The sequence below is a fragment of the Strigops habroptila genome, chromosome 7 (genome assembly GCF_004027225.2).
Source record: "Strigops habroptila isolate Jane chromosome 7, bStrHab1.2.pri, whole genome shotgun sequence".
Classification (NCBI taxonomy): Eukaryota; Metazoa; Chordata; class Aves; order Psittaciformes; family Psittacidae; genus Strigops; species Strigops habroptila.
Window position 1 is genome coordinate 28,963,437 of NC_044283.2, and position 19,256 is coordinate 28,982,692.

Here is a 19,256-nt window from a genome sequence, read left to right on the forward strand (position 1 = left end):
AAGACATAATCCAGTTATTTGTGAACATGACTTCACAAAATTATCCTCATACATTTTTAGTCGCATACAATGGCAAAATGCAAAATTTTGGAGGTTTCAATGTAACTATGAATTAGGTGAACCAAATGAACACACTGTCTTATTCAAACTAAAGTGTATTCAGGTATTCCTGGTTGATAATCATTTAAACATGAACTCCTATTGCAATAGGATGGCTTGCGCAGTTCTTGGTCATATAAAATAAACTGCGTAGGTAGGTTAGATTTCTTCTTCATCTAGCATGGATGAAATTCCTGACAGAACAGTGGGATTCGTTCTGGTGCTCAGGGCTGAGCTCTATAGGCAATTTCAACTCAGGCATAAAACAACAGAGGTTGTATTTTATATGCAGCATCACTAATGTTCAAAAGCTTCTTTAAACACAAACATTCTAAAAAAATTAATGTTCTGATCTTTTCTGTTGTTTCATTAATAAATAGTTTAAAAGTTGAGCAAACCCTTTTATGTCTCCTCCTAAGATTTATCTTTTCACGTCTCTATGGTCTATATTTCTTTTTTTCACACCATAAATCTAGGTTCCAAGCCAGATATTTGTAATAAGTCTATAAAGAAAACAGAAAGAGGTGTGGTAAGTTTATCAGCTTGAACCACACATTTAAATTTCTGGTGCACATAAAAATTCCAGACTTTAGTCTCTTGACTCTCCCTTTCAAAACATTTCCTGCATGGCTTAAAAAAAAAAAAAAAAAAAAAATGAGGGAGAGGGAGGGAGGGGGAGAAAAAGAAAGAGAAAGAGGGAGAATTTTGCACAGGAAAGACACAAAATACAGTTCAATACTTTTTAGAAAGCTGTAACAGCAGAACTTCTTGGATCCTCAGCAGAGACATGTTCAGATTAGCCCCACTGTCCTTCCAGGCAGGCCAGGCTGGCTGCAGGACCCACCATTTGAATGGAGGCAAGTAAGAAGCAGTGGTATTTCTTGCTGAGATTTATGCCTGTTCTTTATTTCCAATGAGAAATGAAGAAAGAATCCCCCTTTATTTCTCTGAGACAGTACAGGGGTTTTGGTACAGACCAGACTGGAGCTGCTGCAAGGAGAGATGCAAGGAGCCATCCCCCTCCATGGAAGGGCTCGATGCTGCTGGTGGGCAGCAGTGGGATAGCTCTGTGTCAGTTCCACAAGCAGGAATCCAAAATCCCAGGGTGGAAAACCGTAGTACTACACAGAAACTCCTTTGTTTTTCCCTTCCTGGCATCTCAAAAATCCTGTATCATAACAGCTTAGTACTAGTCACTAATCACTACTTGAGCAAGTAAGAGAGAGCTGCATAGAGTTATTTTCATTTCCTCCTAAGTAGCCTCTTCCAGTTCATCAGATCACTTTCCAAGTCTCTTTAGTTGTAAGTAGAAACAAATGCTCTACGTAGATAAAAGGAAGGAACCACGCAGAAAAAAACATCCACTGACTTTGCATTTTTAGGTGTGAAGAACTCTGAAGCTGCCTCTCCAGCACAGACATCACTCCAGCATGGGTTTTTGGGAATTAAACTATGCTTTTCCTGAAGTCTTCAAACAAGTCAGAAGCTGTTGATTCCACCAAGAGGTGAAATTAGGCAGGACAGCAGGCTAAACTGTCTGGATTAGGGTGAAATGAAAAACTAAACACTAGATGCATGTTTCTTCAGCCAGGATGGATTTTCAGAGGAGCTCGTTGAGCAGGTTGGAAATAAAATTTAACTAAAGGGGTGGCCTTGGTAGGGAATGCCAAATCCAAAGGTTTCCACCAAACCCCCGATCACTGAGAACTGGCAGGCAGAGAGAATACTGCTAAAACTGATTTTTGCAGAAGCAGGGAGGAAGCAAGCGCCATTGTCCAAAGTCATGCAAGGGCAAGCAGAGGGACTCATCATGAGTGTTGTACAGATGGTCCCATCAAAAGGCAGGAGTGACGAGCAGCAGGCTGGCCATTCAGTTGCCCTTTACATTTCTCACATACATACACTGCTCATGACAGCCAAACCTCTGACTATCGTGCTAATAAGTATGAGGAAGATCCTTAGCTTAACTCTATCCTTGTTCAGCAAAGCCACTTAAGCTTGGGTTTAATCCTTTGCTGAATAGGGAGAGGCTCCTGAAATAAGACCTAAGTCAGCCACAAGATAACAGAATTTGAAGGATCTGGGAGAGTCACTCTTGCCCAGTTAAAGCTGTGATGTGCCACAGTCTGTCCTCTTGGCCAACAGCATTCATGTACCTCGGCAGGCCAGCTCACCAGGAGCAGACCCATCACGCAGGATGCCCAGTGCTTCTGTTCTTACAACCCTGTCACTGAGAGCAGGAGACAGGGCCACTTGCACCCTTCTGAAATGGTGTAAATGACTGGCAGTGCAGAAGTGGTCTTTATCACTTATTGCCTTGTGCCCTGAGCACCATCTCCGACAAGTCAGCTTAGAAGGTATAGTGATCCTACCTTAGCTGTATTTCTTGTCACATCTATGGGCTGTGTGGTTGGAAAGAAAAACGAAAACTGTTTACAAACTGGTCCAAATTGCTGCCGTTTTCATCTTCCCTTTTTTTCTTGCTTTAACTACTTCAAAACTGAGAGTGATTTCAGCAGGAATGGTATTCTATATGTAAAGCACACCAGAGCTACGGGTATAGCAGAGCCAGCACATTGCTCTCTGCTCCCAGCACAAAGGGCAGAGGCACATGCAAACAATACATCCCCATTGCTCTGACAGTCATCTTGTTGCTCTCATTCCAAGGCTTTTGAAGCCTGTCAGGGCAAGATTTCATTAAAAGAGCCCAGAAATCAGCAGTCTGGAGAGCACAGCCTGCATCTCCTCCTAGGTAACAGTGCCAGCCCCGTGTGACCTCAGCTTTATTTTGAGTCCAGACAATAAGAATATTTATTAACTGCTGTCTCGATTGCTGAACAGCACACAATGAATCTGGCAAGTAAGTCGTGACATTAGCCAAAGCTGCTTACAGTATCTGAACACAAGGGCTGAGATTATTTATCATTAGAGACCCCACACACCTCAATCATATCTACCCGCTCATAAACCGTTTATTTTTCTAGCCTCTAGTTCAGAGAGCAACAGAGCAGCCTGTGTCAGTGCAAATCTGTAAGTAAGGCACTGCAAGTAATTAACTTGTGGATGACCTTTGATTTGCTTTGCCAATTCCAGACTTTTTCTTTTTCTCATTATTTTGTCCAGAAAAGAAATAATTGCCATTTGAAAAGATTTGCCTCTTCATTCCATGCCCCCAGATCAGGAGCTAATCCTGCACCATCATGCATTTGACAGATCTGGTAGGTAAGGAAACCTCAGCTCTCCTACAAGGTATTTGTTACTGATTAGCTGCATCTGAACATGCTTACAGCATGCAGTGCTCTTCAGGCACAGTTTCTCTCTCAGCTGTAGTCAATATTTATCACAATTCTACTGGGGTTTGCAGTGTTAAGCCTCTAATAAATATTTATTGTGAAAATTTCTAATGTAACACTTTCCTGCTAAATATTTACTAGAGATTTTCTGTCACAAAGTGCACTGGGGAACAAAATTCCTTCAAAAAACTGTTACTACCAAAAAAAAAAAATCAATTAGAAAAGCAAGCTAAGGTGAAAATCAATCAAACAGCTGGCAAAAAGAACTATAGAAAATTAAGCATATGCCAGCAAGGGAAGAAGTACACAGCAAAGTAAGGGTTTGGCAGAATAAAAGAAGATGTGCGAGCTAAAGTGGAGCTTGCTCCCTTCCCACTCCTGGTTTCATTCAGAACTAGGCTGAGATTTGTAACCAAAAGCTACAGATAATATTTATTTCCTTTGAATAAAATCACATTCTCTTGCAACTGCATTTGGAAATACTGCAAAGCCAGCACTAGTTTGTCTAATTTCTAACCTCAGACTGAAAGCTTAAGCTCAGATATATTCAGGATCAAGTCCTTCTAAGATAACTTAGCAGTTCGAAGCGCAAACCATACACTATTAGCACAGACCTTACATGCTATCTGCACTACTACCTTTTTCGCCCTTTATAGCAATGTGTGAGTACTTGTATTAATACGAAAACAAAGATGTTAAATTATCTTTCTGATATTGTACTGAGTTAATCAGGAAGAGTTAATTTACCAGAATGATATTTATACAATAAGGATAAATGGAGAAAAAAAGATGAATATTCATAAACAGCTTTCATTTCCCCTGTGACATGTTTAAGTTTAGCAACACAAATGATTTTCTACAGCTGTTTTTACAGCTGTTAATTGTACTTAGCAGTTGAAAACTTAAATTTCTTTCACAGGTCATGGACAGTAAGGGTTTGTTGAGCTGCTATATCTTTCCCAAGGCAGGACCATTGGGAAGCAAGAGCAGATTCATGAATTAAGCCTATGTCTTCATGTTTTGGTACAACTCAGCAGAACACTGGTAACATATGGAAAAAAATACACATCTGCATTCTGGGAAAGGGCAATAGCCTGGCATTTTCAAATCTAGCATTCGCCTTGTTGAAACAGTCAGCATCTCTGGAACACAGACACTTTCCTTAGCCTCCCATATCAAGGGAGGGGTATCCGCTCTAGACGATGCTCAGTCGAGAAGGTGTTTTTGCTACTCAGTAATAGCATTCTCATAGTCCGTGATAAATGTCCTGGTACACAGGATTTCATGTATAGACTGGGTATCTGAAACAAACTCCTTTGCATTCAGAATTCTCTATGTTCACAACATTGCAATACAAAATGGGGAGTCTCTTCTTTCCAAATGGAGCCATATGGGTATTTGAGATGTGACCAGATTTATGGTCACATCTTGAACCTTCTTTTCTCTAGGAAGACCAAAGCTTGAAGATTTTTTATCTCCTTTTTCTCTCCATGGCAGATGAAATCTCAGAATTAGAACACAAGTTCTACATAACAAAAGCAAATTCATAGCCAAGATTATTCTATAACACATTTTAGGGAAAAAGGTAGTTTTCAGTCCTTGCTGTTGTGAATGACCCCCTTAGCTAGTGAGTGATAGAAGAGCAACTGCCTGAACTGTGCTCTCCAGACCTCTACGGACCATCTGTAGGCTCCTTATGACAGCCACTGTAGAGCTTCTCCAGGTTCAAGTCAAGTAAGCTGTTGCTCTGCCCATACATCTTACAGCTTGCCTGCTCTGGAGTTCGGCTGCGCTCCAGAGTGAGTGCTTTCAGGCTGGCCCTCTGAATGAAAAGGAACCTCAAAATGGAAAGGAGCCACAGAGTGGTCCACAAGATGTGGTGTAGACAAAGTACTTCTCTTCAGATAGTTTTGAAGCAACGTTTCGTGGAACAACTTGCCCCAGAGAACAGCAGCTATGCCCCAGACTCCCTTCTGTTTCCCAGCTGATTCTCATGAACCACGTACCAGCATGAAAATACTTTTCATTCCCAGAGGGCATATGAAAGGGCCACTAATGCCATCTATTTCCATGCAGTGCATAAAGCAGCGTACAAACTGTCTTTGTTTCCTTGAGGAAATTTTCACCCTTCCCAATTGTGAGCTATAAATGTTGATATTGCCTTTCTCGTTGCCTGCCAAGTTTACTTAGAACTTTCCCCCTTCAGCTGGTAGCCCTGTTAAAACTAAATGCCCTCCATGGCTTTTATCAGCACTGGTCTTTCTCCTCTGGCAGGCAGTCAGTGCCCCTGAACTCTCAACTCTTGTATTTGAATCTGAAAGTTTCAATAAGAATCTCAGGGAGAAACCTTTCCTTTTGAACCCATGCCTGAATGCAGTCTGTCTATTCCACGAACACCCTGATCATTTTGCAAGCAAATTATATTCTAGCATATTTCTAAAATAACATAAAACAATATACAGAAGACAGAGTCAGGTGAGCATGTCCTTTGAGGATTTTGGTACAGAGTCAGACAATTATTTGCTACTATTAAGGGTCTGAATTCTGCTCCTGCCAAACTCTGGGGTTGTATCATGGTCCAGTGCCCTTTGACAAGGAAAGCATTAATGATTCATCCCTGAGAATTTTAAGTCATCTTCCCCGCTCTCATTTTAACCATAACTTACCTATAATCTTAAGTAAAGGTCTATTTATTCTTCATTAAGCTATCCTGCAGATCAAAATAATTCAGGTGGTAATTACGAGCTTTATGTAGTTTTCTCCATCAGAAACTTCCTTAGATAATGATAGTTTTTTAAAAAAATCCAAATGCAGGTCCATATAGCAAACAACAACTTGCTCAGACTTAGCCTTCACAGCACGTGACCAGCCCACGATCAATACCGTATCGTGCAAGCTGCAATAAAGCTGCTTTTATTCCCAGGGTGAAACTCCAAACTGTCTCAGATTCCAAGTCAACTATGTCGGCAAGATACTTGCTAGCTATGATCAGTGAAAATTCAGCAAATAACATATTGTGAACTGTGAATAGATCATGTATCTTAGCATCACGGCTCTGCGAGTGTTAGAAGTCACACCCTGGAATCTACGAATTCATGTGTATGAGTTATGCATTAAGAGCTATGCAAACATAACTGTTTATCACAGGAGCACTGCACCAAACCTACATGGGAACTCTCATCTTATCAGAGAGTAATTCCTGCTTTCCATCAGCTAGTGGAAACACATTTTCTAATTTGAAAGCCAAGGGGATGTAGCGATCCTTGAATGGTGGCAAGTGCATTTCAGTGCAAGTTTCTCAAATCTCTAAGTGCTCATTTTCTGTACTCTGTGATTTATGCTTTCCTGGCCCCACTATCTTGGTATTATCTTCCAATGATTAAAACCAGTACAGCACAGGGTAGTATTTTAACCTTTAAAATGTAGCAGTCTGTTGGCTTTCTTGGTTTGTTTTTCCACAAATCACAGAAGTGTGTGACTTTCCCCCATTATGCTAATTAGCTGAATCAGGTAATGTTTTAATAATTCAAGTTTCTAGACCTGCTGGTACCGACCAACTTATTAACATAGATTATCATGCCCCATAACCGAGAATCTAGATCTTAGGGTCCTCACTCATATTGGCTTTAAGCATGTTCATAAAGGTCTGAAGGACCGTGGCCTCTATTTGTACTTTCAAAGTTGCCCTTGTGCTAAATTCACATTGAATCCTGTCTCACAGAGATTACCAAGAAACCCACCTTTAGATATTTTGGGCTTTGTTAGCAAGTTAAAGTATTCATTGGAAAAAAAGTCTGAACAAAGCAACCAGCAAAATGTATCTGAGTAACTGAATGATTCCCTATTCTCCCTTATAAATTAAAAAAACCAAACCAAAATCACTACATAAAATCAGTGGTTAAGTCTATTAAGTCCAGAGTTGCAGCGAAATCTACTGTGGGCTGGCCATTAAATGATGCTGATTTTTGTCCCTTATGCAGACAAATTCTTTTGAACAATATGATGGTCTGAGTTGGAAATCTCCAAAGCAGACCTTTGCTGTCCCACCCACACAGGCATTTCATAAAGTGCTATCAGACATTATGGTCCATAGCGGCCCACACAAGTCCAGCATTGTGATACACGGATTTGAGCTCCTGTCTGCTCTCTCCAGCATTCTCTATATGGTTCAGCCAAGCCTTGACCCTCCTTCCCACCTTTTGCACAACATCTTTTCAGGCTGTCTCTCCATTCTCCTTGGTGGACAAGTTTTGCTGTAAGTGATGTCTCACAGCAGCCTATAAATTGTCTAGGTAGGTCTCCTTTAACAGACAGGAACACAAGGCAGTTAGTTACATTTACAGATAACTCCCTTGCATGGCCCAGGCCCTGGTGAAAAAGTGAGGGGTTTTTTCTCAGTGAAAATCTCTTTGCATGACATTCACCAAACCAGCTCCAGATTCAGGAGCGTAAATAACTTATACCCATTTTTATTCTGGATCCTTTAAGATTCTCTTTCAATCAGGATGATCTTCACCAGGAAGGACAACTGAGCTCATCAGCTGAGACATTTGTGTTTAGGAAATAAAAACCTGGCACTCTGGAGGTACCTGTCCCATCAGTTACATTAGGAACCCACCTAACTAGTTTCAGCTAGATACCTACTTTTCAGATAGCTAAAGTTACGTAAATCCACCCATCGAAACGGAGTAAGTGTTGATGAGCTGAGAGCAAAAAAAAGAAACACAAAGAGCTAACAGGCAACCACAAAAGTTTGCAATTGTCGAATTACAAAGCCTACAAATGTTATCGGTATATCAACTGCTACAAACAGCTAACGCCAGGAGGGACTGGCGTGGGAGCCCCGCAAATCTGCTGGTGGGAGGATGCTCGAAGGATGCAGCCGGAGTCCAGCGCAGGGCGGGCGGGCTCCGGAGGAACCGAAGGGTGCTGGTGCCACCTAGAGGGAACTATTGGCCTAAGTGGGAAAATCATTACCGCGCATGGGGGTTATAACGTGCCACTGACGTACAGCTCCCGGGAAAAAACTCCTAGAGAGGAAGGCTCTTACGGCTGTGCAAAAAAATATGCACAATTGTGAGAAGTAGCAGCTTACAGCTTACATCTTCTCCTCAACATAACTTGCAAATATAAATATAGAAGGTATATTTAACACAACCAACTGCTGATTCCTCTCCCCTTCAAATAATTTCCCAGCCTCACAGCTGTATTCTTTCCCTTCTTCCTCCAATTATCTGAACTCTGAGGAAACAGCCGACAAACCGACCACATCTGGAGGTCGGATCCTGCTTCTCTGCACTGCTGGAGCCAGCTGGTAAGGGCACAGTGCCTCGGGTGTCCAGGAAGCACCAACTGTGCAGCCAAGCAAGCCTCAGTCAAGCAACTTCACAACCCTCTGCTGATCACCAACTTTTCTGAATGATCTACCTGAAGTCCAACATCTGCCTGTGTAACTTAAAACTGCTCTGCATTATAACAGGAAAAGAACCTGCATCCACAAGCAAAGGAAGGATTAGTGCATAAATATATGTCACTGTCTTTCTCTCACCATTAAATCTGCCACCTACAACCTATGGCTCACTGTGATAATTACAGAGGTGATGATAACTTACAGGGACACTATGGAGCTTTCGGGAGTGTTGCTGATGGGTGGACTTCGCAGATTTCTCGTAGGCTGGAGTAATTTTTGAGCAAGTGTTCACTAAATCATTGTGGACCACAGCACTTTCCTCACCCTTACGCTGCTGTACGATGGTCGCTGCCATGGGTTGGTTTGCAGGCATGGCATTCATGCTGTGGCTCTTACTTGCCCATAAAAAACCCTACGTGGCAGCAGTGCTGGAGCTAAGGAATAAGATACTAAAAGGGACCTGTTCTGGCTGTTACATCTGTAGTTTTCCTCAGACATTAATTCCTCTCCTTTCCCATCTATATATCCTGGTAGAGTCCAAGCAAGTCTTAGCTGCGGCCTTCTGAATCCCTCTTTGCCTGGCTTCACAGGGTGCCATGTAGAATTAGTGCCTTGATCCTCCTACGTGCTACAGACCCACATACAGAGGATTCCTGTTCTCTATTCCCAAAATAAAGGTTAATTTTTCTTAAATAAAGGTTAATTGATGAAAGAGTATTTGATATTAAACATTTGCTAGTTCACTGACCTCCATGAGAGCTGTACTTCCGAGGCTCTGGCTTAGTTAAATTTAGGACATGGCTGAAGTGCCAAAAAATTGGGTACCAGTCACCCTAAAGGGGAACACAGCACAATGTACTGCATGTCTCTGGGTGCATGTGACTGTCCTGCCATTCCTCAGCTCCATCCCCCAGCAGCACGCTTGTAGGCCCTCTGGTCTCCACTGTCCTATGGGCACTGTAACAGCCACATTCTTTTTCCTTCACTTTACAAACATCCCCAAAGCTCAAACTGCACAGAAAAATGTAACTTGAGTGCAGAGGAAGCCAAGCACCTGCTCAGTATGCTGCAGGGCCATGCCATACACATGGTTGGCCACCAAAATTGCTGAGCAAAATTGACTTTTAAGCTTTAAAAGTCTGCTGTTCAGACAAAGGAAGTATCCTTTTTACGGGCCAGACTGTTGCTCTCCCTTTTCATATGTGCCTTATGAAAGCCATGAGAGGACCAGCCTGCAGAGACAAGGCTGCAATGCATCTCCTTCATGTTTCAGAGTGGAACTGAGGCTAAAAGAAAGAGGTACATCTCCTGTGCTTCACAGAGCCATGCTGTGAGAGTGGACAGCCTCCAGCTGTAGGTAATGAGCAGCACAAGAGGACACGGTGCCTCTAATCCCGACCTGCCGAAACCCCTTTCTGCCACAGAGGACTCCCATGCCACCAAAACAGATGTGGCTGCTCCCTGCTTACACATGGCCTGCTCTGCCCAGACCAGACACCGCAGCAGCACTTTCAAAACGCATCTGTGTGGGACACAGAAATGAGCACCTGCCTGTGTGCTCCCCAGGACAAGGGCAGGGCCATGGCAGAGTGCTAGGTGCGAGGCTGGGGAGCAGCAATGGCAACACACCCAGGCGTGCTCTCCTTCCACTGCTGTCACAGGGAATTACCCCATGGGATTACCCACACATCGCCTGCTCTTCCCTCCCACTCCCCAACAATGTCCACTCACCTGCCTGGTGCCTTCATATCGTGCTAATTACCCAAACCAATTACCCATGAAATGCCTGAACCAGATTTAGGATTCAGCTATACTGAACTGACGAGGGAATAAACTGAGCTCCAAACCTTGACATAAATGTATTCACTTTAAAATATTTATTATAACCCATTACACAGATATAACTGGAGAGCTACCAAAACATGCTTTAGCAGAAAATGTGAACTCCAACGATTTTTTTCTCAAAGCAATGTTATTGACATCATGAGTGCTTCAGATGAGCATGTGCTTCAGATGTGCTGCTTTGCAGGATTCAATGACAACATGGATTAACACAGTCATACATGCCAAAATAACATCACTTTTCTCATATATATTATGAAAAGCTTGAAACGCCTTTCGGTATCTGCTTGGAGGCAGTGAGTCAGATAAGCGACTCACTAATATTTGGTCAGATAAACAACAGCTGAACACCTGCCAAGTAACACTGGGGTTTCTCTTAGGAGGGGAAGGGTTGACCCACAGGGGGTCAAGAGGGAAGCGTCTCCCTGTGGTGCCAAACTGGTTTGGCTTCTTGGTTTCTCAAGGCAAAAAGAGAAGCAATGAAAGCTTTCCCTTCTTGTAATGACAAACCCTGTAATATTATTAGAGTAAAATTCTGAATATGGGACCCACATACATGTAACATGAAGGAGGTGGCTGACAGGTAGCATGCGACTGGGAGAAGCCCTGAACCGGGAACTCGGTGAGATTACAGGCAGCCGCAGAGAAGTCGTTCCTGGGTTACCGGAGGGGACACGCTTAACTCGTGGGTTTGCCTCTCCACAGCGCCGTTAAACCTACGGCAGCTTTCCGCCCGCCGCTGAATCTAAACGAAAAGCTGTGATGGAGACAGCGCAAACGCACACGGTGATGTCAGTCACACAGACCCCCGCGCTGTCCTGGGCGGCAGCTGCAGAGACAGAGCACGGCGACCCCGCTCCCTCACCCCGGGCCCTTTCGCCCCCCAGGCCCTCGCCGCCTCCGGCTGGAGGAAGGCGCTTCTCCCGACTGCGGCAACAGGAAGGAGAAGCACCGCCAGGCCCCGCCCGCCCTCCGCGGCGGTGGGCGGAGCGGAGCGGGGCCATGGCTGGGTCCGGCGCCGTGCCGGCGTTGCTGGCCGCCGCCTGGGCCCTGCTGGCCGCCGCCTTCCTGGCGGTGCTGGTGCTGCTGCGGCGGGCCCCGGCCTGGCTGACCGGCGGCGGCGGCGTGTCCGGCCTCTTCCAGGATCTCATTCGCTACGGGAAGACGAAGGGCGGCTGCGGGCAGCGCCCGGCCTGGCTGCGCCTCGTCCAGGTGCCCAAGAGGTGAGGGGCGGCCGCCGTTTGTGCGCCTCGGCTGCTGCGTGCCCTGTGCGCCAGCAGCATGGGAGTGACTCGGTGTGCATTTCATGTGATTCCGCTGAAAACGTGGAATATGAATAGCATTGTGTGCCTTTACAGAGTTGGGCTCAATTACTTTGCAGAAGTGTTTTTACTCTTTTTACATAGAGGCTGTAATTATACAGAGTCCATAAAGTCCAAACTGGAACAAAAACGTAATCCCTTGAATCCCAGTCCCATGCATTATATGCAAAACAAACCTTCCTGCAAGACCCTGATCTGGGACCTGGGAATATGGATTTCTGAGTGTAACTGTGGAAGTATACTGCAGGTTTACTGTCTTAACCTGTTCTCAGTCATCATCTTCTCCCTTCCAAGTTTCTTTTAAAACGTGACTTAGGATATTAATAACTATGTTAACATAATGATTTGGACCCTGAGTGATAAGACAAAAGAACCACTGTGTTATCCAAACACATCTCTTAATAGATGCTTAATAGGATGAAGGAGGGAAAAGATGGGGGGGGGAGGGGAGGGAACAAGCCCTAACCATTTCCGGCTTTTTATATGTTACTAGGATTTCATCATATTTGATCAGCAGAGATTTATGATTAGAACTAGCCTTTGGCTTGAACATAGGCACCACAGGATCTTGCAAGGCCAGCAGGACAAGACTGGGAGGTTATTTAACCAGAAGATCTGATCACCCCTAAATGTAACCACCTTGTTATCACTGACACATTTTATATACACAGCTTTCAAATCAAATGTGTGGGGAAAAAAAATAATTTGTGACGCAGCATGTTATTCATGGAAAGATAATGTAGTATCTTGGTTATGAGGCTTCAGTTACAGAAAATACAAGAGATGTGTTTAAGCTCTGCAATACTCTTAGTAAAAATAAAGGTTTGTAAAGGTTTTGTCTTAATTACAGCATACTGCAAAGTGCCACATTCTTAAGATAGATTTTCATTTGAGTTGACCTTTCTTGAACAGATATTTCCCATCATCCCCTCTAAGGGAAGATGGTGTCTGAAGAATGCTGCTTTTTCAGGGAATTGGTCTTGAGCTCTCAACATCTACAAAGCACTTCTATTACTTGAGTAGTGAACCCATAACCCTGCTAGCTGAGATAATCCCAAAGACAGCCATTGAGGCATTTTCTGTTTCCATTCATCTGCATCTTGTTTCCAAACAAGCATTGTGTTTTCACGGGCCTGGGCTTGTTTTTAACTTTGACATTCCATCTTGTCAAATGTTGTGTTGGTTTGGCAAATAGTGAACGTTCCTCTCCGTAAGGGATGATACATATGCTTACTGCAGTGCTGGATCGCTCTGTAGGTCAGATACTTTGCCAGTGTAGTTGGGATTGCAAAAGCTCACAGGGCATGTCTCTGCTAAACTGGCAGGGCTTACTGTGTGCTGGTAGCAAATAGCAGTGCATGTGGAGAAATTTCTCTGGTGAGTGAGGAGACAGGAGTCTGCTGAGTAACAGGACAGCCGGGAAGGGGCTTTAAAGTTGGAGATAACAATGAGTTTTTATCAATATAAAAGTTTTGTTTGTCTTCTAAGCAGAAAATGAGGGAGAGGGGCTAAATTTTACTTCTGCTGTTGCAAGTCAGCAGAGCAAATGTTGCTGTCCCTGCTTGGTTTGAGGAGGAACCAAGGAGAAGTGATCATCTTGAAGGAGCTACCAACTGCTAATGGTCAAGGCACTCTGGAGCATGCAGGGATCCTTGCTACCTCGGTGGTTCTGCCTTGGTCTCGGTAATGCTGTTGGTAGATACCTGAGCCGCTTTGTGAGGTGGTCACTTTATTTGGTTTCACCAAGCAAGGGTGTTGTACCCCTACACTCCCCCAAAAGAACAGTTTGCGTATTCCAGAAAAATGTGGTCTTCTCTTACTATACATTCATATCTTAGTTTTGTACCAATAGTACAATAGTCAAGACAAGGCCATCAGCATCTTCTCCTGGCACATATCCTGATTTTTTTTTTTTTGGTAGTGAGAAGGACTTTTAGTTTTAAAAGCAAAAGGAAATACTGGATCACCTAGTTTGAGCAGGGTGTCATAGGCCGTAACTTCATCCAGTTACCTGTCTTCACTGTAATGTCTTCCATTTCAGTAATGCATAATGTGCTTTCATAAGCGCATTGTGGGGGTGGGGCATTCTTTTTCTTAAAAAAACCTCGGTCTTGCCTTGTAATCACCCAGTGGTATGGGTGGTCTCTCCGTTTTTTCTGTATGATTGTTGCATATCTCTAATTTGAACAGGGATAAGGTATTTTAGTGTACAGCTGAGCAATTACTTCTGGGTGCCTTTTATCATCTACATTTGTCATTTAAGATGTTTAACATGTCACGTATGCATCCACTTGATCTGAGGAAAGTAGGAGTGCTGTTAGGCACAACAGCCTGGAAATGCCCAGAAAATTAATTTGGATGCTTTCAGTGGTGTAAATTATGAAGAAAAAATTGTGCACATCATGATTAGTTGTAAGTATTGAGGAATACCTTTGCAATGTGTGGTTTACACTTTCTCCTCTTTAGTGCAGCTCTGGTTATTAAGGTAAGCTAACTCACTAACCTGCTAAGATAAGCTAACTAACTAACCTTGCATCCCAGGTTCTCTGCTTGCTGATATGTGGACCATCAGGCAAGCATGTCCTGCAGCTATGTTTCCAACTGAGGAACAATGGGGACATTAATGAAGACCCTTTTTGTTCCTACAGGTGGTTTACTCACTTTTATGTGGTTTCTGTGCTCTGGAACGGCTTTCTGCTGATTTGGCTTTTCCGAGCTGAGTTCCTTGGAGGGTCACTCCCATCGTGGATTCAGCACATGCACCATGCACTTGGCAGAGATTCTCAGAGTGAGGACATGGGCAAGTATTCTAGCAATTATGATGCAGCTATATAAATATGAGAAAGCTCTGCTACCATCCTTTGCTGAATTTGTATTCTTCAAGTGCTACTTCATCAGCAGTTTTTAAACTAGGCTCCAAGTGACTTTCCTGGAATACCAAGTCCCTTTGTCATTATTCAAGGTAGAAATCATTCTAATTTATGGACATGATGGGTTTCAGGAGTCCTTTTAGCTGAAAGGGCCGTTAGCACCTTCTAGAAGTAATCTTGCTATGGTCAGTAGTGCTTCACATGTGCAAATATTTTCTCCAGTGCTCAGTTAATTTAAAATGAGGGTAAAATTTTGCTGTGGGGAGGGGAAAAAAAATAGCCTTTTTGAAGCACTCTCGGAGTTAAATTGTTCCTATCTGTCTCAAAGTTGCTACTTTTTATCTGCAAGCAGATAGCGAGCACTTCTCTGCGCTCCTGGTTCTCCTGCTGCTTTGGCTGCATAGTTGTCGAAGACTTGCAGAATGCCTCTGGACCAGTGTGTTTTCTAATGGTGTCATTCATATTGTGCAGTATTGCTTTGGACTTGCTTACTACATTGCTGTTGGCTCAACTGTGCTATGTCAAGTACCTACTGTCAGGAATGGTAAGTGCCTGCTTAATTGTTACCAAAGATGTAGTTTTGCTCCCATTTGTTTCCATCATGGCAAATGGTTTTGTAGAGGGCTGCTTGTGTAAGAAGTGTGTTAACTGATGACACGTAAAAATACTGTCATAGTTCAAAATAACTACACTGCAGTATGTCACATAATCAACCAGCATTATACACAAACACAGACGCTGACACACACTTGCATGTTAACGATCACTGTTGTTTCCTGAAAGACATCTCAGGTAGATGCTTTCAGGATCATTACATTTCAGGATCAGATCAGTTTTTCACTGAGATACATCTGTTTTATGAAGGACAGTAATAGGTACCAATTCTCAAATGCCACAATGCAGCTTCAGGTCTCAAAGTGGAGTTTGATTTTTGCTGTAAGCTTTCTTGTAAGGTGAGGCTGTGTCAGCCACATCCTTTGTTTTCCATTGAGAACTTGCCGCTGCTCTGCCTTGCATCAGTCAGGCTTTTATTTCTCTCAGTACTGTAATGTCTCCCATAATACAGCAGAAATTTGAATTACATTACTTGTTTCTGCCAAAACTTTCCACTGGGTCTCACAATTGAGCTGCTGTTCCCCTGCATAGATGAACCACAAGCTGGTTGTAGCACTTCTATGACTAATTTTTGTAAGGTAGTCACTACCAAGTATGTAACTTTAGTGAAACTTTGAACCACTTCAACCATATCAGCTCTAGTTTCATCCAGTGATTTTTTTCTAACAAAACTTCTGATCTCCTTTGTGTAGATAAAGCCTTTTTGTTTCTGGACCTGTTTTCTACTTTTCACATCTTGTAGGTTCTTAGAGATGGTGCATTGGCTTGTACATTGGGAATCAATTAACATTTTTTTGAAGGCATAAATGGTTAGTCTGTATGTGTGTGCACACGCGTGTGTAGGTGTATCTACGTATACGTCTCACTCACTGTGAACAAGACAAACAGCTGTGTACTTATATGTTGACCTGAGCCACAGCAACGTCTTTAATTAGGGTCATAAGAATTACAGTGTTGAATATTGAGGTCTTAGACTATCAGTTATGTGCCTCATGTGTACAAATGTTTTCCCCAGTGAAATGTTCCCCCCTGCCCCAGTTGTACATCATGCTGTACCTTAAGCCGCTGGATTAAAACCAAGATATTTTTAGTATAGAGCAGTTGAAGGAAATTAACTACTAGCTGAGCACTGAAATGGTGCAGGATTTAAAAGCATCTTTCAAGGGATTAGAGGCCCACTACTAGAATTTTGTAAGACAGTAACATTTAGAAAATCTCTGCAATGTTTTGGGATGATGCTTGGGAAGGTATTTCCTGGCCAGATATTATTGAAACGTCTTTTTCAGGAAAAGAGTTTTCTGCACAGATCTGCTGGTATCACGTCATAGGAGTTACGATGTATATTTGGGCTTCTCTTCACCAACACAGATGTCTTGTGATTCTAGCTAATCTTAGAAAAAGTAAATCGGGTAAGATGTTTCATTTCTGCCAATCATTTAGTTAGGTCATTTTCCCCTGGTTGTTTCAGTAGGCTTCTATAGCTTCTAGTATCTTACAGCATGAGTATTTTTCAGCTCCTGTAGTATGGTGCTCTCTAGAAGACTTTCAGTAGATCAAATGAGGCTATTTGGAAAAGAGATGGCTGAATGAGGGTTGGGTGTGTCAGTATATATAGTTCTGTAGAACTTAAAATGAAGATCTAGCTTCTAGTACCCTAAGGACAGACACATGCTAATGCTTAAGACTTGTGCCGTTCCTTGAGGACCTCGCTTCTGTCTCCATGTGAGCTAAAAATAGGTTTCCTTACTCTGTACAAACAGCCAGAGGTGGCATCTTATTTCATTAGGAAGCACAGAGCTGCCAGATCAGATGGAGGTGGATGATGATGATAACTTTAATGAGCATATGTTGTTCTGTAATTGTGAGTAGAAGAGAAAGGTTTCTTTAATGCATGTTTTTCTCAACTAATTTCTGTTTGCTTGCAGGAAAGGTTGTAAGTCTGAACCACAGTGTGCCTTTTGGAGACTGGTTTGAAAGAGTTTCTTGCCCTCACTATTTTGCAGAGCTCCTCATATATGTATCTATGGCTGTCACGCTTGGACTTCACAATGTGACGTGGTGGTGCGTAGTGATGTATGTTCTTTTTAACCAGGCACTGGCTGCGGTTTTGTGTCACGAATTCTATCAGAAAAAGTTTAGCTCCTACCCAAAGCATCGAAAAGCATTTATACCATTTGTTTTCTAGAATATTTCTTCTAAAGTATCTTTAGTACAAACTGAGAAGTGTTTCCTCTAAGGGAATAAGAGATGTATGGCTTGCTAAAGCCAAGGTAAAATTGCACATATTCTCTAGTTCTAGCTTAAAATCTCATCCATGTTACCAATTTAGGTGGGGAAATGTAAGGTCTCTGCTTATCAAATGAACTAAAAAAAAAAATCACCAAGGACCTTATTTCAAACTGAAGAGATGCTGATTGTCTCTTTTCTGTTTTATAATGGTATCTTATGTGAAAAACACTTGCTGTTGTGCAAGCCCAAATATAGATATGTGAAAACTGTCGTGAAAGGAGGGTGCAGGGAATAATTTGAACCACTGTATTTCATGTCTTGCCTAATATTTAAGCATATTTTTTCCTGATCTCTTTTCTTTGAATCACTTCAGAGGGAGGCAAATTGTGTCTCTTTCTGTGCTTCCCTGTTGATAATTAAAACCAGCCACTGCTTTATAACTGCAAGCACAGAAACCAGTGGAGAAGGCTGCAGTGGAGGAATGACTCATGCTCAGCAGTGGAGATAAACAGACCCATTCTCTCTGTTCTCTAGTCTGCACTGAAGTGTTTTCATTTATTGATGAAAACCTGTTTATTCCTAAGTGGGAAAATCATGGAAGGTGCTCTTTCGAGAGACAGTAGAAGAAAATTTGCAGAAAAGTAAGGTTCCTGGTTATGATTCTGTCATCCTTTAGTGGGTTATTGGAATTCCTCGTGTGTTAGAGGGGGCAGTTATGCAGGATGACCATATCCACGACTTCACTGGTTTCTAAACAGCCTGTGAGAGCAGATGTAATGAACTGCTGAGGCAAAGAACACACAGAAACCAGTACCTGACAAGTGGTGCAAAGAAATTCTTTACTGGGGACATGATGTTGCTCAGCACAGGGTTTCTTTGCACTTAATCACTGAATATTTAGTGCTTTTCATGATACTGGAGTGAATAATCAGTTTGCATGGTGTAGCATATGGGTGCTGTTGTTTCAGCAGGTTTTCTACTTACATGCATGTATTATTTTGTATATGAGAAGAATTTTTATGTACTAAAGTATACTGAATTATCTAATTAAACCAGTTTATTACACCACCTATTCCGTGTAATTTTTTCAAAATTGAGCAGTGTATTTGCAAAACATGAGCAGTTACTTTTCACAGAGTGCTGGGCCTCTCTTGGCTCTTGTGCCCCTCTCTCCATCAGCTCCATAGCTTCAGTTCACCGTGGAGCATAAACAGCCGTGTCTGGGGAGCTCTTCTTTCCGTACTGGGGTTTATTTTTAGCGATTCGCCTGCCTCCAAGCATCTCCTGTTCCGCTGGCATTCTTGGTCCCGTTTACTGGACTGTCACTTGCTTCTTGGGGAGCGCGGTCCTGGCCTTGCCGCGGGGAGAGGGAGAACCAGGATCACAGACACTCGAAGCATTGCTTTGTGCTGGGGCTCTGAGAAACCTGGATGAGCCCAGGCCACTTCTGTGCAAGTTTTTCCGTTCTCACGCATCGGCTCTGCTTCCCGTCGCTCAGCGCCCTTTCCCTGTCCGTAGGCAACTCCGAACGCAGGGAAGGACGTGCCCGGACTCGCCCTCTCCCCGGGGAAAGTGG

The 19,256-nt window shown here is 43.0% G+C and overlaps 1 protein-coding gene across 1 annotated transcript; it reads left to right on the top strand.

Moving 5' to 3' along the window:
• Positions 1–11,329: 11,329 nt before the first annotated feature.
• SRD5A3 (steroid 5 alpha-reductase 3) lies at positions 11,330–18,748 on the top strand. The gene is made up of 5 exons (XM_030493100.1): positions 11,330–11,867; positions 14,615–14,766; positions 15,189–15,380; positions 16,738–16,860; positions 17,377–18,748. Exons 1-5 carry the CDS (start codon positions 11,407–11,409, stop codon positions 17,634–17,636), a joined length of 1,188 nt encoding a protein of 395 aa, XP_030348960.1. The 5' UTR covers positions 11,330–11,406; the 3' UTR covers positions 17,637–18,748.
• Positions 18,749–19,256: the final 508 nt, after the last annotated feature.

What these genes read in the sequence shown, in the direction of transcription:
- SRD5A3 (XM_030493100.1), top strand. Translation starts at nt 11,407, where the DNA reads ATGGAGACAGCGCAAACGCACACGGTGATGTCAGTCACACAGACCCCC. An exon ending in TTCTCAGAGTGAGGACATGG is followed by an intron (nt 14,767 to 15,188) that starts GCAAGTATTCTA and finishes ATCTGCAAGCAG; the next exon opens with ATAGCGAGCACTTCTCTGCG. An exon ending in TCTTAGAAAAAGTAAATCGG is followed by an intron (nt 16,861 to 17,376) that starts GTAAGATGTTTC and finishes GTTTGCTTGCAG; the next exon opens with GAAAGGTTGTAAGTCTGAAC.